We start from the raw sequence: 24,175 nt of genomic DNA, 5'->3' as shown, positions 1-24,175 counted from the left end.
CTGAAAGGATCTCAGTAGCCATCTGGTCCAAACTGGACTAGGTAAGAATGTCCTTTACAAATATTCCCAAAGTAGGACTCTTAGCTCATCATACCTAGAAGCTACGTCTCTCTTAGTGCCTAAGAAAGCACTGACCTATTTAATAGCTTGCATTTCTAAAGCCCTTAAAGGTTTGAAAAATGGTTTATTTATCATGATAACTTTTTTTTACCCTGGCAACTACTTAGTAAAGTAAATACTATTATTATTCCCTTTCTAATGATGATAAGACTGAGGCATCGAGAGTAGGTGTCAGAGGCAGGATTTTAACTTATGTCTTCCTGATGCTAGATCCAATGCTCTATTTACTCTATTACTTAGTTGCCAAATTACACAATGAACAGATATGGAATTTTCAGTTCAATATAACCCCAAGATCTTTTTCTCACCATAGCTCCCACAACACTGAAGCTGCAAAGTAGATTTTTTAATCTGTGTAAGACATTACAAGTCATCTAGCCTTGTAAGATCTTAAATAATGAATTAGTCACCCAGTCTCTTAGCTATCCTTATCTTCATTTTTTCATTTGCAATTTTGTCAAGCAGGCTATCTCTGATACTGAACCTTAATGACAACTTTTTTGTTTCTAGCCTTTCAGCCGGTTCCACCATCAATTTGTTGATCTATTATTTACTTCACATCTCAACTGGGCCTTCATTGTAGCAAGACAATCCTTCTCTCTCTCTCTCTGTCTCTCTCTCTGTCTCTCTCTCTCTCTCTCTCTCTGTCTCTCTCTCTCTCTCTCTCTCTCTCTCTCTCTCTCTCTCTCTGTCTCTCTCTTCTTATAAGTATTATTATTATTCCCATCGTTCCCATTTTTCCAGCTGTGTTCTTCTTTACAATAGTTAATATGCAAGACTTGTGACAGGCTGGGCACTGAGGATCCTTGTATGTGTTTGCTGAAGGTCACAACTAATTAAATAAATTTAAAAAATAAATTAAATAAACAATTAATGCAATTTCTGGAAGCTCCAGCATCTGAGGGAAATTGTTTTTTATCTCTTTACTTGTTTTTGTTTGTTCCTTCCTTCCTTTCTTTCTTTCTCTCTCTCTGTTTCTTTTTTTTCTTTCCTTCTTTCTTTCTTTCCTTCTTTCTTTCTTTCCTTCTTTCTTTCTTCTTCTTCTTCTTCTTCTTCTTCTTCTTCTTCTTCTTCTTCTTCTTCTTCTTCTTCTTCTTCTTCTTCTTCTTCTTCTTCTTCTTCTCCTCCTCCTCCTCCTCCTCCTCCTCTTTCTTCTTCTCCTCCTTTTTTTCTCCTCCTTTTTATCCCCCTCCTTCTCTTCCCCTTTTTTCATCCTCCTCCTCCTCCACCTCCCCTCCTCCTCCAGGTGTACTTAGGGGCCATAATACATAAGGGATACACAAATTGTCTTTCCTCCCTACCTCAGGCACCAAGATGAGAAAGGAATCCTATTCTGCCTCCCCTCTTTATTGATCTCTCTGTAACAAGAATGCTACTTGCCACTACTATGGCTGTGTAAGACCAATAACACCAGCACACAGGAGTGCTGCTAACACAGATTCTTTGATCTGCTTTTCTAAGGGAAGCAACTTTAAGGGGCTTACAATCTCACTTTAATTAAACATACATATATCATTCACTTAATTCAGGGGAAAAATGCCAGTACCCTGAACTACAGAGAAAACACAAACAGAAATTACAAGCAGAAATTATATAAACAGTAAAATCACACAAATCAGCAGACAGGTGTAATAACAATTTAGATTTAAAGATCTTTCCTGCCCATTAATAGGCCATGTGACCTGCTTGCATCAAAGGAAGCAAAACTCACATGTGGTGAGAGGAGCTTGCTGAGAGGAAAAACAAAGTGTGACACAGGGAATGCAGAGAGAGTGAGAGCAGTTAGAACAGAGGGAGAGAGCAGACATGGTGGCTGTGAGTCTATTTGTGAGAAGGCTCCAGCAGGGGGGTAGATGGTTTTGGGATGGCAAGGCTCCATGCTGTGGTACTGAGTATTGAATACTTTGCTGCCGTGATAGATTGGGTGTACTGGTTTCTGGATCTGGTCCTCTAGTGTCTGAATAAATGGTTTACTTCTTCTACATTCTATTTGGAGAGTCTCTTATGTTTTGTGATACAGAACCACATAGGCATTTTGACAATTATCATCTATATTGTAATTATTGCCTTGCTAATACAGGGTGCTCCTAAAGTCTGGACACATAGGCAAAAATACAGATTTTAAAGAAACGAAATGATTGAAATTTTCAACAACATTTTATTTAATTGGACTATTAACAAATAGCACCTTCAACTTCAAAGAAGATCACATGATTTCATTCTTATTCATATTCCAAGACAGAATGTGCTAAAACTGATGCCAATGTGGAGTTATTGAGTTATTGCAACGACTTCATTTGAATCTTGTAAAGCACATCAAATTTTGCATCACAAATGATGGGAAAAATATTGAAAATGTTATTTGTTAATATTCCAGTTAAATAAAATGTTGTTAAAAATTTCAATCATTCATTTCTTGAAACTATGCATTTTTGCCCATGTGTCCAGACTTTAGGAACACCCTGTACATTCGGTGTCATGAAAAGGATTTGAACATGTACAGGGAAACCCCACTGGATTCTAGCTGTTTGTCCAAGATTTTACACACATAGTTACAAGAGAGAGAAGCACCAATATTTGTGTTTTTCAAAACTGGGGAGCTCCTTAACGTATACTCAGAATCTTGTCTGGTCAAATCACATAACACTCTTCCAGGCAGTGAGCCCCAAGCAAAATGCTAACCTCAAAGTATATACATAATTCTTCAGAGTCAGAGGGTAACACAACCATGTAACTCAAAACCATGTGACCTAGGTCTTCCCATGACTTAAGCAGGTCATCAAAGACTCCTGATTGAAAGACTCTTAATTGAAACAAAGGCAAGACCCAAACACACATGATTTCCTTAGTGCTGAAAACACTCCAAAACAAAAGACAACAAAAAGTCCCACTTTACTTTCCATCATACTCTCTTTGCCCAATTTGTTCCCAGAACCTCATAAGCGACCCCAGCTAGGAGGACACCTTGAAGCACCTTGAGCTTTGGGAGATTTGGGGAAGGGGATTTATTTTTATCCCTTAATTGATTCATTTTCCCATCACTACAAAAGACAAAAGAGACTTTTATAGTCTCATAAGGGCTTTCATAACTCCCATTCACCACCAAAGAGATTATGACTGTGATAAGAGCTCTCATAAATTTATGTCAGGTCAATTGTATTTGGATGTTTTCCCTGCCTCCAGTTTCTCTTCACTCCTGTCCATCTTCCACTCAGCTATTAAAGTTCTATTCCTCAAGTACAGACATCAATATACTATCCCTATCCCCAATCAATAAACCGACTATCCATTATGTCCAGGATCAAATATAAAATTCTGTTTTTTCAATTCCTTAATAACTTATCCCTTTTCTGCATTTCCATTCTTCTTACACCTTCTTCACCTCCACAGTCTCCATGATTTCTGTCACACTGGCCTCCTTGTTCCTTGCATAAGACACTGTTTTACAACTCTGTGCTTTGTTCTGAATGTTCTCCATTCCTTGTATGTTCTCCCTTTATGTCACTACCATTTACCTTATTTGACTTTGTGTAAATCTCAGCTTAAGATCCCACACTCCTCAGGAAGCTTTTTCTAACTCTCTATAATGCTATTTTCTTCCTTCTGTGATGATTACTATTTTTTCCTGTATATATCTCCTTTGTGCACAGTTGTTTAAATGTTGTCTCCCCCACCTGTCTGGGAGATCTTTGAGAACAGGAACATTGTCCTTTTCTTTCTGTCACTAGGAGTTAGTATAATGCTTGCTTCATAGTATTCACCTTATAAATGCTTATTGATTTGACCTGATTTGTATCACTCCCCTTATCTATAATAGGTTCTGTTAAAAAAGCAAAATTAGGTTACTCTGGCATGATCTATTCTTCAATACTTCATTAAGACATTTTGACTGTATGTGATCATTGTTTCCTTTTCTTGGAGTACATTAAACATCCCATTTATTCATACATTGTAGGATTTTGCCAGAAACCCAAACCAAACTTGAGCTGGAGTATGTGGACTCCAATCAATTTCCTTACAGAAAACTGGGAAAACATTAGCCTTTCTTCATTTTTGTTGTATCTTTCTTGTTCTCCTTGATCTTTTGAGTTCTAACTTTGACTCCCCACTCCAACACTCTAAGATACAATCATTTTTTTTTTATTCTAAATGCCCTGTTTCATCTTAACCCATGATATTCCCCATGTCTAGAGTGATATTCTTTTACTTAATTATTTAATTTTCCCCTGTTGTTTAAAAGAGAAGTCAACCCAAATGAAATAACTTCCATATAATCTTCTTTGATCCCTTTCTCACCCTGATAATAATTAAAAATGATGATAATGAGAAAGATGAGTAAAAAATGATGGTGATAGTAGTAATAGTAGTTGTCGTAGTACTAAAAATACTAACAATAATAACTAGCCTTTATATGATGTCGTAAAGTATCCAAAGATCTTTATAAATATTATCTCATATTCTGCTCACAACAACCCTGTAAAGCAGGTGCTATTATTGATTCTATTTCACAGATGAATAAACTGAGGCTGACAGGGGTCCAGTAAGTATCTGAAACTGGATTTAAGCTTAGATTTTTTTTGGATTCCAACTTCAACACACTTAGCCACTTTGTCATCTTGCTATTTTACAAATACCTTGGAAATCTCCATTCCCTCCATTTAGGTAAAACAAACAAACAAAAAAACAAAACAAAACAAAAAACACTAACTTCCCAAACCCCAAAGCTGATATCATTAGTTTATTAAGATCATGCTTAATTTTCTCTTTGGAATGGGTAGATGGGAAGAGGATTAGTAAGCCTGAAACTTTCAAACCTCGTTTAATCCATAAAGGGGAATGTATTGATATGAATTTGGGGTTTAATAAAACCTATACTTAGATCATACTTGGATTTACTTGAAATAATGATTTCCTTCTACTTCTGTATTTGTAATTATATCTTTCTAAGCATTCTTATGATCCTCAACTAAATTATCCACCAGGTAGCCATGGGTCATGTACTATCTGAGTACATGTTTTGTGTTTAAAATGAAATTAAGGTTAAAGCTCAAAGCATAATTGGATATTACCCACAGGACAATCAATCAATAGATATTTATTTAGTATTTACTATGTGCCAGGCATTGTGCTAAGTGCTGTTGATACTAAAATACAAAAAAGATAAAAGACAGCCCCTACCCTCAAGGTTGGGGATTTGTCTTAGTGTCTACCTTTTTCTCTCAGTCGCTCTGATTTTACCTCTACATCTACCTTTCTCTGTCTCTCTCTGTCTTTCTCTTTCTCTTCCTCTTCCTGTCCCTTTTTTGTCTCTTTGTTTCTGCTCTGTCTCTCTGTGTCTATCTGTCTGTCTCTCCCTCTCCCTCTCTGTCTCTCTCTGTCTCTCTCTCTCTCCCTCTCTGTCTCTCTGTCTGTCTCTCCCTCTCCCTCCCTCCAATTGAGATATGTTAATCACAGTGGAGGTACTTATTTACTCTATGTATTGTCTGGCATATTTTCATCTGTATGACTTCTCTAATTTCTGGATAAATGAGTTTACTTCCTGTTCACTATTTATTTGTGGTTTTCTTTTACATAACTATAATTTCTCTGAATACGTGTCAAGCCTTTGTATATAAGCATTGAGAACTCCTCCCGAAAGGGATAGTGGCTAGGGAAGCACTTTGAATATAAGAATCATATTATTCCCCCTAGATATTTAGGGAGGAAATCAATATAGTTATAACTCTCTTTCCTGTCTAAGAGTAGAACAGAGCAGCCAGGATTATAGCCACTTCCTAATTAATGTTCTGTTCAGGTGGGAAACAAAGTCTTCCTTGGAAAAGGTGGGTGAGAGTCTAGGAATATGTGTTTAATCCTTTCCCCAAAACTCATTTAGATAAGACCATGAAGACATATGTATATCCAATACTGCTGACATGTGCATATCCTACATTGGTGACATACACATAAAAATTCCTTTCCAGATCCTACCATGCCTTACATTTAAGAAGCACTTCCTTTTGAGTATCTCAAATTGCAACCTAGTTATTATTGTATATCATATCTATCTGTTTATATGATCATAGGATTTTAGATCTAGAATGGGCTTCTTGTATCTTTTAGTTCAATTCTCTCATTTTACAAATGACCTGAAAGAATTTCTGTGGGGTTAAATGACTTACCCCCATGTTACTGTAGAATGTGGCAAAACCTGGCATTCTGAATCCAATTGTACTTCATTTCTCTTTTCATTATATCGTATGCATTTTTCCCCATATGTTCCTCTGGTCTGCCTACCTCCCAATCCTCACTGCTACATGCTCCATGAGGGAAAAAAATAGTTGTGGAGAATGTACTTTGTGAACTTTAGCATGCTTTATAAATGTGAGTTGCTGTTATAATTATAATTTTTAAGTTTTGTGTCTCCCTCCTACCCAACATGGTATTCTGCATGTAGTGGATATTTACTATTATTCGAAATACAATGAGATCCTACCCATTCTGCAAATTCACTCAGTTCTCACATCTTTCACAAAGCCTTCCCTAACCAGACTTTATTTTACCCTTCCCTGAAAAGCAAATAGTAATAATGGACATTTATCTGGTGCTTTCAGGATGACCAAACATTTAACATTCATCATCTCCCCATAACAACTTTGTAAAGCAGTTAATGGTCATGTTAGTAGTACCATTTTACAGATGATATAACTAAAGTTGAGCTTTGCCATACTGAATTAACAACAGAATGATAAAACCGTTTATTACCCATTTGCTGTGTGCTATAGTGAGCAGTGGAGACACCCCAGACTAATTGTATTGCTGAAGGCATGTGAGAAGGGTCAGAATAACAAGACATACAATTAAACAATTCTTTCTCCCCTAGGATAAAGCAGAGGTGTGTATAATATGGATCATCCAATTTAAATTCATACTTAATTTGATAATTAAGGAGAAAAAACAGGGACTTCATTGGCTTCTGAAGTGAAAATGCACGTTGTGGACCCAAAACCCCAAAGCAAAACAAAATATTCAAGTATTAGACATAGATAGAAATCATTAAGATTTTATATCACCATATCTGAACCTAAAGTTGTCCATTAGACCCTATAGTTGGAGACTGACCCATATCCATGAGTCAGCTTTTTCCTAAGAGTCATGAGTGATTGGAAAAGGGAATTACTTCAGTGAGAACAAACTTATTGTCTGCTACTGCAACACTAGTGCTCTGATGAAAGAAAAATTTGCATTTCATTCTAGTCAGAGAAAATATGTTGGTTTTTTTTTTTCCCTATGATGGCATAGGTTTTTACTAAGGATAAAAAGTTTCACTTCACCAGAGGAATTGAGACCTCAGATGAGTAGTGGTACAGTTAAGTGAGAGCCAAATCTGGAGATCCCTGTCACAAAATAAAACTGAAAGTGCTACAAAAACAGAAATACATGGCAGTTGTCACTAGCTGAGCAAAACAGGGATCTAAAGAAAGCAAATAATTTGCCTCATCACCCCGTCAGTGGCTAGTAACAAGCCATATCTTCTGATAGCAAGTCCAGTGACTTTGCCATGACACTGTGCTGCCAATACGTTTGCTGATGTCACAGGAACAAATTTTAATTTTGTTAAATTGTCTAAAATTAATTACATCTGTGACAACAAATGTAAAATATCCTAAGTCCCTTCTCAGGCAGCTGGAATGAATATGATACAACTCTCTATCACTCAGAAAATCTGGAGTATGACATACCAAAATAGCTTCACAGGTATATAGTTTTGAATATAAGTATATGGCAATATAGCACAGATTCATGTGTGCATGAATACACATAAGTCTAAATGTCTTGACAGGCATACATTGATTATAAATGGACATAGTCAAAGAACAATTGTGATTTAAAATCTTGTTCTGTGCACTAATGAACTTATTTGGATACTTTATTGCATCTTTGATTTCATTGGTGTGGGGGGTACTCCTTTCACTAGTTTGGATAAACATGGATTCTATCTTAATATTGAATCATAATTGTTATCATCAGAATCATTATTGTGATTATATACTTTGTCTGGATATGTGAATTAATTAGGATAGGGACATCTTGATATTGGTACGGTTTCCTTACAGGCAGATGGATGACTCATTTGTCATATTATTCTTAGAGATTTCTGCTGATGGCCACATAGGACATTTTGGAGTCTTCCAGATTCTAAAGCAGATCTCTATTTACTATGGCATGCTCTCATTTGAACAATTGGATAAATATTATTACCATGTAATAATAAAAAATCAATTCAATAAGCATTTAAATTCAACAAATTGTGAGGGATTTGGATTGTATCTGTGATATCACTTGTACACAGAACTTTATCAATAAAACTTATCAACCTCTCTTCATCTTATGGTTTTAAAGGGTTACCTCAACCATCAAAGTTAGGTTACTTGGCCAGAGCTGTACAAGTAGAAAGTGTGTGAGACAGCACTTGAACACAGATCCTCTTAACCCTGAGGATAGATCCCTATGATGTAGAGAGACAGCACTATAAACCGTCTCACCTACTCTGGGAAGAAAGAAAAAAAAAGGTGGTTTTTGGGAATAAAAAAGCTGTAGGAGAATAATTAATTCTATTACTATGGTATTGTTTTTGCCTAAGGGTGTAGTTCCTGCACAAGGAGAAACTAATTGGATGACATGGAGTTGTCCATTCTTCTCTGACAAAAAACATAGTGAAATCATCTATCTGGGAGGATTTTTATGGCTTTTTTCACATGTATAACAACTTATATGAACGTCTCTTCTTCTAGTATAGGAAAAGATAGAGATTTTGCTATGTATAAGTGATTACCTGAATATTAAATCCAGCTTTTACATTTATAAGACTTGGTTCTTTCAATTCTTATGTCCCTCTATGAGCATATGCTTCTCAGATATCCAACATCTTTATTCTCATGGCATATTTCAAATTGGAGAAGTGGCAGACTAGAGTTCTTTAATCTAAATCGAAATTTTCTAATATGCCTCTGTCAAGTGTCAGAAAAAAGATTACAGGACTTTATGAATGACTATAATATTGTTTAAAACACATTTTAAACTATCTATTATTAAGTTAGCTGAGCATCATCTAAAACGGTATCACAGCTCAGAGCTGACTACTAATCTTGGCAAGGGTCATTTATGTAGGTCATTTATCTTCTTCAAGACTTCACAAGCATTTAGCCAGTGAGCAAACAAGTTCTAGTAAAGTTTTTGAGGGATAAATCATCCTTAAGTCCCTCACTAGTCCTCTTTTCCTCTAAGCATTTTTGGGACATGGTGCTATTCAGTTATAACAGTTCTTCCTTGACCTTCAAAAAGTCTCTGAATTCTCATCTGTGCACAAAGATGTAACAAGTGATGCCAGCTGAACTAAGGGAACATGTTTAATTGGCAACAAATGGGAACTTTAAGTTCTATCTTCCACAGAGCATTGGCTACAGGAACCACCTGAATGCTCAGAGAAAAACAGAGAAGAAAAGTGACTCTGTTTCCTTTTTTCATGTCTTTTAATGATAAGGTTACTGAAATTTAAGTAGAAAAACACTGACAGTGTGATGTATTGAATATGACTAGCAATAGGCCAACTTAGATTTGAATTCTGCCTTAGACATTGACTAATTGAAACCACAGATAAATAATTCGCTTCCTCTGAGGCTTAGTTGCCTCATCAAAAAATGGAAAGCAATAACTGTTTTTATGAATTACAAATAAGCTGATCTGAAAACAAGAACAACAGCATAAAGAACACTCAATTTGGAGTTAAGCATTTGGAGTACAAATCCTAAATTTGTGATACCTGTAGGACCTTTGAAAATTCAATTCATCTATCAGGTTTTCAGCTTCCTCATCTGTAAAATTAAGGGATTGACCTTAGCAACCTCCAAAGTTCCTTCCCAGAATTAATTCCATTATGTAATGATGCTATAAAAGTGCTTTGCCAACCTTCAAATGCTACATAAATGTCAGCTATTATTTTTGACCCACCAAAACAACTTGACCAAAACTAGTGCTTTGTACGGACAGGGATAGTTTTCCATGAATGGCTTTAAGCTCCCCTGCATCAGTTATTTTAAAGAATTCTTTTTCTAGATCTCAACACATACAGTAAAATTGCTTCTATTCACTGACCTGTGCAGTTGCTTGATATTGATTTTTTCTTGGCAAAAGAAGAACCAGAGTGTGTCTTGTGTCTTCGATGACCTGAATATCTGTAACTGCAAAAGCTAATGCTTGTAGGGCAATTGTAATTTGTTGGCATAAGCAATGTTTGTTTCTAAGCAATTTTTCTGCTTTGAGAAATAGCAGAAGTTTCTCTTAAACCCATGCAAAAATGATATTTATCATTGTGCTAGGCAATAAGGTAATTATCAAAGTGCAAAACTACCTAAGAATAATATAAATATGATGTTTCTTCTTTCAGGTAACTAGACAACATGTGAATAGGGCTGAAATTATGGTTTCGTTTAGTGGTCCCCTAAATGCCTCATGCACTGGTAAGCTTATTTTAATATTTTTTTTTTGGTATGAACTGGTAGCTAGAAATTATTGCTACTTTAAGATAATGATGAATCATTATCACCAAATTCCATGCTTGCAAGGAACCTCAAAAGTTATTTAGTTCAATTTGTGCAGGATAAGATAACCCCTTAAAACATCAATAAATCAAGATTTAAAGCTGGAAAGGACCTGAGATATCACCTTATCCAAACGCCTTATTTTATGAGACTGAGTTTCATGGAGATAAAGTTATAAAAGTCATCCAATCATTGTCTGAGGATCACTCAATCAATAAACATCTATTAAGTGCCCACCACTACAATGGCAGGCATTGTGCTAAGTGCTGGAAACACACTATACCTCCTCCAGTGAAGCTCTTTAGACCTCATAGTAGCTATAATTGTAGTCAATCTTTCCTTTTCTCAAGCCAAAATATATCTTGATACACCCCATGTTCCCCATTCTGACCTGCGTCTTTGTCCATGAAAAAATGTCTAAATCCTCTTCCAACCAATCAATAAACAAATATCTATTAAGCAGTATATGCAAGACACCATTGTTGGTGTCTGATTGCAGACACAAAAGTGAGAGCCCTTGACCTCAAGGAGCTAACACTTCATATGATGGCCTCTCAAGTATTCGAAGAAACCTATCAAGTTCCACACCTCTCGGCAAGCGGAATATTAAGAAAGTTAGAAAGAATAGTTGATCTGTTAGGCAAGAATGTAGCAGGTGTTGAAATTAGCCATAATGAGGCTAATAATTTTTCTCCACCTCTTGGGCGGTCTTAGGCAGCATACTAAAAGTAGAAATGAGCTCAAAACTGTTCTGGGTTTAGACTTGTCCTTGTGTTTCTAGTAGGAAGATTAATGTTTCATATGCGGGGAGCAAAGGAATAAGATGAGATGTGTCAAAGCAGGGAACCATTTAGGTAGTCTGCTTACCTGTGTGGCTTTCCCTCTGTGTCTATATTTGTGTTCCTCCATGTTTGCATACACACATATATAAATATATGGATGAATAAATCTATGTTTACATCTTTCTCAATATTTATATGTGCACAATTATCTACTGATCAATCTAGCTATCCAAATATTTATCTATCAATTGATCTATCATCTGCCTCAATGAATATGTCACTAGGAGACACTCTCATGCATTGGATTATGCTATAAATTGCTTGAATTCATAGACACAAAATCTATCAAGGTCTGGGAAATGGTAAAGTGTCATAATTTCAATCATATTCAAATTCTTGACAACACCTTCTGAGCTTCTTCTCTAGGCTGTCCAAGGTGCTTTTATCAGAAATCAAAGAACTTTAACATTCAAGGTTTAAAGGCCTGATACCCCAAACCACTTCAAGAGATGCTCATATAACTTTGAGCCTCCACATTTTCTTTGTTTTTTTTCTTTAGCTATATTCTAACCCATTTTCTTTAAAATGTTGCGCCCAGAACTAAAAATAACCCAAAGATGCTGTCCCCTCAGTAGAGTACAGAATGGCCACAAATCCCTCATTATAGATAATATTCTTCTTTTATTGAAGGAAATGGATTCTTTTCCCAATATTTCATTATACTTTTGGATCCTGTCATGGCTTTATGCCATAGTGGAAAGGACACTAACCTAAGAGATAGGTGAAATCTAGGTTTGCATTCATTTTCCATTTAACATTTAGTAGCTATGGTATTATATATTAAGTGAATTAATGAGTCTGAATCTTAGTACCTCATCTCTCAAATAAAGCTTGAGGGGTTACTTTGAAGATAAAATAAGGTAAAATATATGAACCATTTTACAAAAAGTAATGCTCTATGTAAACTTTAGATAGTATTGTGATTGAGATTTTAGAACCCTAAAACCCTCAGGTCTTAAGCCCATCATGTACTTACACTATTTTTGTTTTAACCCAAGTGAAGGGCATTTGTCGGTATTAAATCTCATTTTAATTAAAAATCTAAATTGTGTAAAACTTTTTGAATCCTGATTCTGTCATCCAACAAATTAGTTATCCCTCCCAGCTCTTTTGTCAACTGCAGATAAGCAGATCTGATAAGCATGCCATCTATGCCTACATCCATGTCATTGATAAAAACGTTGAACAGAATAGGGCCAAGGACAGTGTTTTGTTACATCACAGATTTACATTTAATTAATTCTCAATCTATGATGCAATGATCTTATAAAGATTAGGCATAGGGGAGAGAATAATACCATGTGACTTGCTTTAGATTACATTTCATGGCTCCCTGTGATTCCCCAAGTACCTAATACTACACTTTTTATACTGTATTGTAGCATTGGACTCATCATTGAATTGAATTCTTTAACCTCCAGGCATGACCTAACACCAGAGACAAAGATCTATGAGATCCTTATTTATGACCAGAAATCCATCTTAGGAGATCCTTTACAGTATAATTGTAAATTAACAAAAAAGGTGTAGGTCTGAGTAGTTGGAAATGAAGCAATTCTTGGTCATTATACGCTCTCTGGAGAGAGGATCTATAATATTTAGCAAACAATGAAGTGAATTTCGGCAATGTTTTCCCAAAAATAACTTAGACTTGTGCATATGGTGTAGAAGAGAGAAAGATATGGTAATCTCAATAAAGTAGGAAAACTAGGAAAGAAGAAAGCAATTATCTTCATGGATAATATATGAGTGTGCGGCAATCAGTGGTCCATATGAGAAATAATCTGTAGCCACAGCTAGTTCCAAATGATTCTCTTCTCTCTCCATGTCCCTTCCCTTCTTTCTTCATTATATCCCACTAAAATGTTTGATTTATTCTTTGTTCCACTCATTCTTTAAGATTACATTATGTAGTTTCCAATTACTTTTAAACTGTGCTTTAAAGGCAATTCTTTGAATGTAATTTTATTGCATTATTCTGTGAAAAAGATTCATTTAATATTTCTCCTTTTTCTGTACTTTTATGATGATTTTATACCCTAACACATGGTCATTTTTTTGTGAAGGTTTGATTTGCCAGTTACAAACAGGTATACTACTTTCTATGTTCCTTCAGTATTCCTAATGGCTTATAATATAAAACATTTCTAATTTTGTTTTTCTTCTCCATTTTAAAAACTTTGTTGTGAGAGTCATTTAGGTCTAGGAGGAGTAAACTGAGGTCCCATTCTAATGTAGATTTACTGTCTTTTTCCTGCTTTACCTCACAACTTCTCCTTCAGGTATTTGTTAGCTAAACCATTTGGTGTACATATGTTCAGCTTTCATAGTACTTTATTATCTATGGTACCCTTTAGAAAAATGCAGTTTCCCTGAATATCTCTTAATTAAGTCTATTTTTGCTTTTGCTTTGTCTGAAATCATGATTGCTATCCCTTTTTTATTTTTTAACATTATAGATTCTACTCCATCCCCTTATTTCAACCCTGTGTGTATCTTTCTGTTTCAAGCGTGTCTCTTGTCAACAATATATTTTTGGATTTTGGCTTCTAATCCATTCTCCTATCTTCTTCCATTTTATTAATAAGTTGGGCCCATTCACATACCCAATTATGAAAGCTATTTGTGTACTCTGTCCTGTGTTTTCCCATTTGTCTTCTTTTTTCATTCGGTCTTCTCCTCGAAGTCCTGTTTTCTTTCTGACCCCTGCCTCCTTTAACCCACCCTTCTCCTTATCTCTCCCTTCCTTGCTCTTAGCCCCATCCCCTCCTACTTCTTTGTAGGCAATCATATATGTTCTTCCCTCCTTGAGCCAGTTCAGATGAAAGAGAGTTTCAATCTATGTTCCCTTCCTCATTTCCCCCTCCATTGTAAAGACTCTATATTAGATAATTGTACCTCTTCTATATTAGACAATTTTCACCATTCTTCCTATCTAGAAAAACTGAATTTAATCCTACAGAGAGAATAATGGAGATTTAAGGAAAGAGAAGGAGTTTGATCCATCTTGATGAAAAGACTAGAGCTGAATAGAAAATTGAACACTGAAACATAGCTCAAGGGAAGTATGAGTTAAGAGGTACCCAATTCTGTACCATGGGCAGAAGTGGGAGGGTATAGAAAGAGATAGAGAACAATTTATAATTCAGTTTGTGCTTGAGTTTGTAGCTGACTAATGAATATAAGTATGAATCTTTTAAAGCATTTAATATATACTAAGAATTAGACTAAGTGCTAGAGAAATAAAAAGAATTAGAAGATATTTCCTCCTCTCAAGCAGCTTGCACTCCAATTAACAGATACAAAAGAAGGGAATTTGAAAAGGCCTGCACATCCTAAGGGTTACCAGCAGGTTGGATGACAAGATTTAGGAGTTCTTATGAAACATGATATTGTCTATCTGCCTAGGGTGTCTGGAGGGGATCAATCCACCATCAATGAAAAGTTAGGAGTGTATCTAAGGTTGAGAAAAGAGTGAGGATGAAGATGGGTGAGGCTAGACCAGTGTCCAACTAGGAAGGGTAAAGGAATAGTTGGAAACTGTAGAAAGGTTGGGATGAGGTCTGAGTCAACTTGAATTGGAGGGTGTGAAGGATGGCCCAGTTGGTAACAAAACCTGAAGATTATGGAAAGTAACGTAAAAGAAGATTATAAATGCAATTTAGAATCAGATTGTAGAGAGCTTAAAAAGACAATCTAAAAAGTGAGAATTGTATTTGATGATAGTGAGCAAAAGAAATTTGGGGAATAGAGTTCACTGAACAGACAAGCACAAAAGCAAAACCTGTTAGTACAACTAGAATTAAAGAAAACAGAAAAGGTGCTGTATAATGAACTACATTGAAGAAATAGGGCCACAGGATCACAGATGCTAAAAGGAATGTTCAACTCTTAGCACACTTTCCTCCACAGTGATTACATTTCAAAAGATTAATCAACTCAGTTCTCCAACCTCTTACAAAGTGAAGAACATAAGATCTTAGATATCAGGAAGATAACAAGATCTAACTACATTTACAATACTTTAATAATTATTGTAGTACCTAAAAAGATAAATGATATCAGCAATGTGACCAGTCTTAGCAATGTTATTTAGAAAACAAACTTCACAAATTGCTGTGAAAATGGATGTATATATATATATACAAGCATACGTGATTGTGGTTAACTTCATGGCAATGAGACTTTACTAAGTGAGTTAGACTGGTTATTTGGAATCAGACAATGACTCTGTAAATGAATATACTCAAAGCTTTGTCATCATGGTATGTTAAGGTTTATTATTTGTTTACTTGGATTTTAAGAATCCAAGATTACCTTATGCCATCACACAAATCTGGAAAGTAACACTAATGGAGGGTAGAATTTATAATGGTTAAGGTTCATTTTTTCCAAAGTCATAATCAGACTAAACATTATATAGAAAATACACTTTGATTCATGAATAAATTCTACTAGTGACATTGCTTAATTTAGTTGCAAGTAGAGTTTAGGAGAAAAAGAAAGTGATGATAATACTTACAAAATAACCCAAATCTAGTGTGTTGGTCATGCCTTTTGGTTCAATTGCTACAATGTGGGTGAACCTCAAAGCTTTTTCTTCTATCTCACTTTCTTTACTGTTGAGCTTATGCTTTTACAGTGATATATGGTATCATGTGGGCTCTTAGGACAATGCATTACTGTAGAATTTGTTTGCTCAGCACAGTGGATGCTGTCCTAAACCTTTTCTCCACTTTACCACATCACCTCCTTTTGAAACTTTCTGATCCTAAGAGCTCACTGAATTTCTTTAGACATCAATCACAATCTCTTTAGACATGACTCTTGATAAGATGAGAGACCTCTAGGCCCATAATACTACATACCTGCCTAAATGCAGATATTTTTTTCTGATTCAGAGGGACTGCTGGGGTCGGAGGTTGAGGAAGAAATTTGATTAAGAAGCTAGAGAGGCAAGTTTTACTTTTTGAATAATGCAAGGAAAATCTCCTTGGAGCCATAGGCATGTGCAGAAGCTATCTCCCAGAACAAGTCTTCATTCCCAGTGCCTTCAAACCTAATGTCTTTGAAGAATAATCTTATCCAATGAGATCATTCTACTATTGGCTAATCATTTACTCTTGTTTATTTTTTTTAATTTACTCTCATCTATATAATTTATCTGATTTAAATTTTAGCTTATTATTTCATTAGACGTATGACTGGGCTTGATATCTGAGAGGTTTTTTGGTTTTTATTTTTGTTCCAATTATTTAGTGGAAAGGAATCAATCTGGTGGAGTAAACGAAATGTAATCCTCCCTTTGATATTGATGAGGGAAAGTGTCTTTTATTTTGAAATTCTAATATATCATAGCCCTAGAGCACATGCATTTGATGCATGGGAAATAGATGCAATTCTGACCTAAGACCCTCTTACAAATAGGTAAATCAAGCTGCCAGGCACAGAAATGCTTCTGCTCCCCAGAAAGTTGCAAAACATTATCTCCCTTGGAAATAAAGTGGGCCAGAACCAAGGTGAGCATTTACACCTTACAAATCATAAAATGCTTTAAATCTTCTATTTTCTAGGCTCTCCCAACTCCTACTCATTGATTCCATAATCCAGTGATTCTAACCTCCTTGTTTCTCACAAAAGATACTCAACTCTGGGCATTTTTACTGGCTGTCACCCATGCTTGGAATGCTCTCCTTCCTCATCTCTTCATTCTGACTTCACTGACATTATTCATATTCCAACTAGTATCTGACCTTCTTCAGGGAAAACTTTCCTAGATCCCTTAACTCTATTGTTTCTCCTCTGTTGGTTATTTCCATTTTAAAATAGATACCTGCATGTTTTCTGCCCCACTCGGCTGTGAACTCCCTGTGAGTAGGGACTATCTTCAGCTTTTTTCTTAATATATAGCTTAGCATAATATCTGTCATATACTACACTCACAATAAAAATTTATTGACTCACTGGATGACCATGATTGGAGGTGTGGAAGGAAGAAAAAAGAAAGGAAGCCTTAGACAGATGCCTACACTGAGGATTTGGGTGGAAAAAGAGCCTTCCAAGCTTCAATCAGAGCATTCAGAAGAGAACCAGGAGGATGTGGATTCCAATGCAAGATTGTCAGCGTAATTTTTCAAATGATATTTTGTGGAAGCATTTGCCACCATTTTGGCTATTAAAATGTATTTAGCTAGGCCAATATGACATCTTAAATAGAAAAGACTACTATAGGTCCAAAGAACACTCCGTAAAAAAGAGTGTACATTGTGTAAACTAAATTTACAATGAGTATAATTCCTGTGTTTCCCCCTCCCCCACCATGAGTGGAAGACATTTTGAAGGAAGAAAACTTCAAAATATCTCTGTGTTTAATCACAAACATGTTGACACAGTAGGGATGAAGAAGCATTAGTTGTTATATTATGCTTTTTGTCCTTTCAATATTAAAGAATTAAATTTGGATGATGTATTTTTTTTTCTTTTTAGCCTGCATTTCTCAACTTCAAGTATATTTTCAAAAGTAAATTATCAACAAGGGAGCCTAAAATGATAGCAGTACTCTAATGATCATTAGGGAAGCTAGGTGGCATAGTGGATAGAGTGCTGGGCCTGAAGTCAGCAAGATTCTTTTTTGTGAGTTCAAATCTGGCCTCAGACACTTGCTAGCTATGTGACGCTGGGCAAGTCACTTAACCCTGGTTGTCTCACTTTCTTCATCTTTAAAATGACCTAGAGAAGGATATGGCAAACTATTCCAGTATCTTTCCTGAGAAAGAAGCAAATGGGGTTACAAAGTCTCAGACATGACGGAAATGAGTTAGCAACAATATTGATTATTATATCATTGATACAAATTTTTTTTGGAGAAATCATTTCTGCCTGCTTAACTAATAAACATATCTTTCTGTGTAACAATGTAATCATTCAAAAACTTTGAATAAGTATTTACCAAGCAGAATTCCATGCTTTAATTCACTTTCTTAAAGGCCTGAACATATTGAGAGGTGTCATGTTCTACTAAAACACACAAAAAAAGGAAAAAATGAAGTTTTTATTTAATGTGATGACTTCTTTTGAACTGGTGTAGTATTCAGGATGATCCATTTTACTGAAAATGAAGTAAAACTGAAGTGATAATAATTCTTGGCTTTAATACATCTACACACATATATGCATATATAGTATACACACATCTGTACCTACATATATACATAAACACATACACACCTGGGATGAAAATCTCTCAACTTTGAGATTTGTTAGTCTATCAATCAGCCTTTATTATTAAGCCTACCATGTGTCAGGCACTGTTTTAAGTTTTAGAGATACAAAAAGTAAAAGAAATCAACTCCCCCTCAAAAAAAAACACTCCCTGCTTTCAAGGAGCTCAGTAATTAAAAGGAAGCATATTTTAAATCTAAAACTCAAAAGTAGTTCTTTGAATTTAAACATTATTTTTCTTTTGGGCGCAATATATCCATGTAGATCCATTATTCAAAGATACATTTGGCATTACAGATGATGTATAGAATTTGGCTGCATTATGTTGTTAACATTTATCTCCTTTGTAAATTACATATATGCATTTGACAGTAGGGCTAATTAAATCTAAGATATTAATGGTTCTAACTTAAAGCATGTTTCTAATTTTTATTCACATAGAATACAATTGGGGAAATAAATTTTCATGATGCTTTTTCATATTTTCACAATATTTTAAATATTTCCTATTATTTGTCGCTCATTTTCCTCATAAGTTTTAATGATCATTTTCATTATATTTAGCTCCTAAGTGTCAGAATAATTTTCCCCTGATGCTTTTAGTAGATTCCAATGTACAGCAGAATTATTTTATCTGACACTGAACTTATATATTCAAAAGAAAAATAATTGTTCTAAGCATGTATCTTAAATCTCATGGAAATGTGCAATTAGCTAGATGGATGAAGAACTTGAGCACCAAGTTCCTAAAACGCTGGATACCTGTGGTGCCTAAGTTCAGTTTTATTGTACAATAGTCAGTGAGGGACAGCTATTCAGCAGCCCTTGAACAAGAACTTCCTCTTCTATGGTCTATGATAAATGAGTTTAATCATGACAAACTTGCACTAATTTCTATTGGGCTTCATAAGAAGGCCTTCAATAACTTGATAAGAATAACCCAATTATAAATTTGTGTTGGGAAGAAGGAAACTTTTAAACCATTTAACTACTATTTTAGTCTCAAATTTTATCTAATTATAAAATAAGCAAATTTATTACCTTAGATAGTATCAGAAGGTATTCAAGTCTTCACCAAGTCACCAAAAGGTAAAATAAGTAGTGTACCACTTCTTTCTTTGACTTGCCAAATGATTTAAGGTATTTGTTTTTCTATTTCCCATGTTCCACATCAAAGCAATAAGAGAATGTAAGCCTACTTTTGCAGGTTATGTGCTTGTTGTATTTTCGTAATATTTCATGACAGTTTATAAAATATGCATCATTTCACCTGCATTGCAAGAGCAACCCCATACATATTTAGCCAGCTTCTTAAGACATATGTACCCTAAAGACCCAAACTGCTTACAAGTTTTTTTTTATATCCTTTCAGTTCAATGCATATTTATAAATTGCATTGATAGCAGTTCTTTAAATAAAGGAGTTCTATGAACTAAATATTTTATATCATTTTATAACCAACCTGAAGCAATCTTATGAAGGTATTTAAAATGCTCTACTATCTCAGTGGCTATAAATGTCTATGGGGCTGTGGAGCAGTACTTCCAGAATAAGAGAAAAGTGACCTCTAAATTTTCCAACCAATGAATTAGAATGTAAGATAGAAGGAACTTCTGGGTCTTAATATTTTTAAATGACTTCTCTGTGAACAATACTAATCCTTGTCTGTGCCACTTATTTGGCACTTGGTATTTGCTACTTGTGCTGTTTATTTATATTTATGTTTTTGACTTATCAACTAGTTTGGAAGTTCTTCAAGGGCAGTTATCTCATCATAACATATTCCAACAGAGTTTTCCCACTGACATGTCAAGTAGTATTTTGAGTTTGTGGGTTGAGATGTCTGGAAACTGCCGCAGCTCAGTGATTCAGTTCCCTGAGTCCTGCTCCATCTAGTCTGCTGTGGTTTGGTCTATGCTTGACTGGCCCAAGCTGGGCTGTGCTCTGCTCCCAGTATGGTGAGATAGAATCTTCCCAGCTACCATCTAGGCTACCTTGGGCAGGGATAATGTGGCTGCAGTGGCAGAGGCAGCAGCAGCAGCGGTGGCTGATTCTGAAGCTCTAAGCAACACAGACAGTGGGGGGAATTAAGCAACTGATCAGAGCAGGAGTGCAGGGATATCTTTGCTGGCACTGAAGCAGGATTCTCTTCCTTTGGCATGCTTGGATTTGGGTTGAAGTCCTACTTGGCTCTCTTGGGTAAGGAGGAGTGCTGGTGTAGCAGAGAGTGTGGCAGCTGTGGAGAGGGAGTCCTCCTAGCAGTTCCAAGACAGAAAAGAGTGCTTTAGGTTACTCACAGACCAGAGGACAGGCCAGGAGAAGAGTAAGCATCTGTCCTTGGATCATACCACCTCAGAAGAACTGAAAATTTACAGGTGACTACAAGTAGCTTGTACAACAGCAGCACAAAACCCCTGAAGCTCTCCACTCTGGAAGCAGAGTCCCACCTTGACAAAGAACTCAAAACTCAAGTAATTGCCTGGAAAAAAAATGAGCAGATAGCATAAAAACTCAGACTAAAGAATCTTATTTTGGTGACAAAGTTTAAAACATACAGCCGGAAGAAGACAAAGAAAGAAGTCAAAGATCCTGCATCAAAAGCCTACAAGAAAAATATGAATTGGTCACAGACCATGGAAGAGCTCAAAAAGGATTTTAAAAATCAAGTAAGAGAAGTAGAGGAAAAATTGGGAAAATAAATGTGAGGGATGCAATAAAATCATGAAAAATGAGTCAACATCTTGCTAAAGGAAACCCCAAAATACAGAAGAAAATAATACCTTAGATAAGAAGATTCTGGGAAGATGGCATATTAGGTTAGAAAATTCCAAGCTCTCAAGATTTGCCTCCACAAAAGATTAAAATAGCACCTTAGGGTGCAAAAAGTGTGGGTGGAGACAAAGAAGAATAGGGGCACAACCAGGGTCTTTCTGGGACAATTTGAGAAAATCCAAAGAAAAATCCCAGGATGCGGATTGGTCCTTATGAAGAGTAAATACCTCCAGGCTAGGTTCCATTTTAATAACAAGCAACAAGCTGCTTAAACAACTAGCAGCAAGCCTTGGGGTTAATTGGTTAGAGAGGTTACCTGAGTCCCAACCACAGCAACTTTTTACCCCAGAATAGTGAGGGGAGTTGGGCATTTGAGGCCGGGAAGATGGAGGGAATATCTGCTGATGAGAAACACCAGACCCAACTGTGCTGGGAAAACTGGTTTGGGTGAGAATGAACCAGCACATGCTGGTGAGTGCAGAAGCAGTGGGACAGAAAGCCCTTGGCCATGGGAACTTATAGGAGGTTGGAGGTTTGGCTTTGGTTCCAGGCTAGAGGGGAGAACTGAATATCTGGGGCAAGAGGCACCATGTCCCAGACCCCAGGGCTAGAGGTGATTACAAAAATCAAGTTATTACCACAATAAAAGTACACAGGTAAAGAAGAAAGAATCAAAACATAAAAATCTATTATGGGAATAGAGATGACCAGGGTTCATCTTCAGAGGAGGATATTGAAATAAAGGAACTCCCAAAGAGTAACATCAAATGGTCATCTGCACAAAAAGAACTTATAGAAGATCTTAAAAAATACTTAAAAATCAAATGACAGGGCAGTTGCTGCCGGAAGGGAAGGGTGGCTGAGCGCAGGCAGCAGCTGAGGCGGATGGAGGAAAGAGGTGCTAAGTTATGGCCGATATGCAAAATCTGGTGGAGAGGCTGGAGAAAGCAGTGGACCGACTATAAGCAGTATCCCACTCCTCTGGCATGCATGGAGGGTGTGGAGACAGTTCTCTGAAAGGAGGAGTAACTCCATATGTGGAAGTTTTTGACTCTCTGCTTGCTGGCCCAGTAGCAGACTATCTAAAGATCAGCAAAGAAATTGGGGGAGATGTTCAAAAACATGCTGAGATGGTCTACACAACTCTGAAGATTGAATGCTCCCTTTTGGTAACAGCCTCTCATTGCCACCAACCAGATGGGAATAAGCTTTCATCTTTCTTGGCACCTATCTCTGAGAAGATCCAGGAGATTAAGAACATTTGAGAGAAGAACTGAGGCAGTAAATTGTTCAATCATCTATCAGCTGTCAGTGACAGTATCCCTGCTTTGGGTTGGGTGGCCATGGCACCAAAGCCTGGCCCTTATGTGAAGGAAATGAATGATGCTATCATGTTTTATGCAAACAGGGTGCTCAAGGAGTTCAAAGATGTGGATAAGAAGCATGTGGACTGGGTAAAAGCTTACCTGACTATCTGGACTGATTTGCAGGCATATATTAAGGAGTACCACACCACTGGCTTAGCCTGAAGCAAAACGGGACCCACAGCAAAAGAACTGAGTGGCCTATCATCAGGCCCCTCAGCTGGATCAGTCCCTCCTCCTCCACCACCTGGACCACCTACTCCACCCATCCGCACTAGCTCTGGCTCTGATGAGTCGGCTTCTCGGTCAGCACTCTTTGCTCAGATTAATCAGGGAGAGGGCATCAAGCATGCTCTGAAACATGTATCAGATGACATGAAAACTCATAAGAATCTGGCCTTAAAGAGCCAGAGTGGACCCGTGCGCAGTGGCCCCAAACCTTTCACAGCTCCCAAACCGGCTGGTGGAGCCTCTCCCAAGCCAGCTGCCAAGAAGGAACCCCCGTGCTGGAGCTGGAGGGCAAGAAATGGAGAGTGGAAAAGCAGGAGAACATTTCCAACCTAGTGATCAGTGACACAGAGCTGAAGCAAGTGGCTTACATATACAAGTGTGTGAGTTCTACACTCCATATCAAGGGCAAAATCAATTCCATCACATTAGATAACTGTAAGAAGCTTGGCCCAGTGTTTGATGATGTTGTGGGGATTGTGGAGATCATAAACAGCAAAGACCTCAAAGTTCAGGTGATGGGTAAAGTGCCAACTATTTCCATCAATAAGACAGATGGCTGCCACGTATACCTGAGCAAGAATTCTCTGGACTGTGAGATAGTCAGTGCCAAGTCTTCTGAAATGAATGTTCTCATTCCCACAGAAAGTGGTGACTTTAATGAGTTCCCTGTCCCTGAGTGGTTCAAGATGCTGTAGAATGGGCAGAAGTTGGTTACCACAGTGACTGAAATTGCTGGATAAGGAGTGTGCCACTGGGCCCTGTGCCCTCCCCCCAAAACCGCAGGATACACCTGCATTCAGATGATTCTCTTCTAGATTTCCTCTACCTTTCTGCTCTTAAAGCCTTCTCTTTCCTTGGAGAAGTACAGCTACCTGCCTTCACTGAATATACCTCAGGCTGAGATGTGAGGTGGGGCAGCAGGTCAGTTGGGTATCTGCATGTGATCTACAGGAAGGTGCATCTTCTCCATGTCAGCTTGAACCACACCACCAATCTCTTGGTGGACTCCAGACCCTTTCGGGTGGGATTCAGCTTTGGGAAGGGG

General features: G+C 36.8%; 1 protein-coding gene and 1 pseudogene across 1 annotated transcript in view; one reads left to right on the top strand and one right to left on the bottom strand.

Annotated features, from left to right (window-relative positions):
* LOC118837793 (protein SIX6OS1-like) overlaps positions 1-11,609 on the bottom strand; it is a 69,305-nt gene extending 57,696 nt beyond the window's left edge. Inside the window, exon 1 of the mRNA XM_036744891.1 lies at positions 11,568-11,609. Within this exon, the coding sequence (XP_036600786.1) occupies positions 11,568-11,609 (42 nt within the window). The remainder of the gene's footprint in view (positions 1-11,567) is intronic.
* A 10,834-nt stretch (positions 11,610-22,443) lies between these two features.
* On the top strand, positions 22,444-23,870 carry LOC118833307 (annotated as a pseudogene).
* The last annotated feature ends 305 nt before the right edge of the window (positions 23,871-24,175 follow it).

The sequence above is a fragment of the Trichosurus vulpecula genome, chromosome 1 (genome assembly GCF_011100635.1).
Source record: "Trichosurus vulpecula isolate mTriVul1 chromosome 1, mTriVul1.pri, whole genome shotgun sequence".
NCBI classification, from domain to species: domain Eukaryota; kingdom Metazoa; phylum Chordata; class Mammalia; order Diprotodontia; family Phalangeridae; genus Trichosurus; species Trichosurus vulpecula.
Note: the sequence above shows the minus strand (reverse complement) of the source record. Positions and strands in the feature narration are given on the sequence as shown.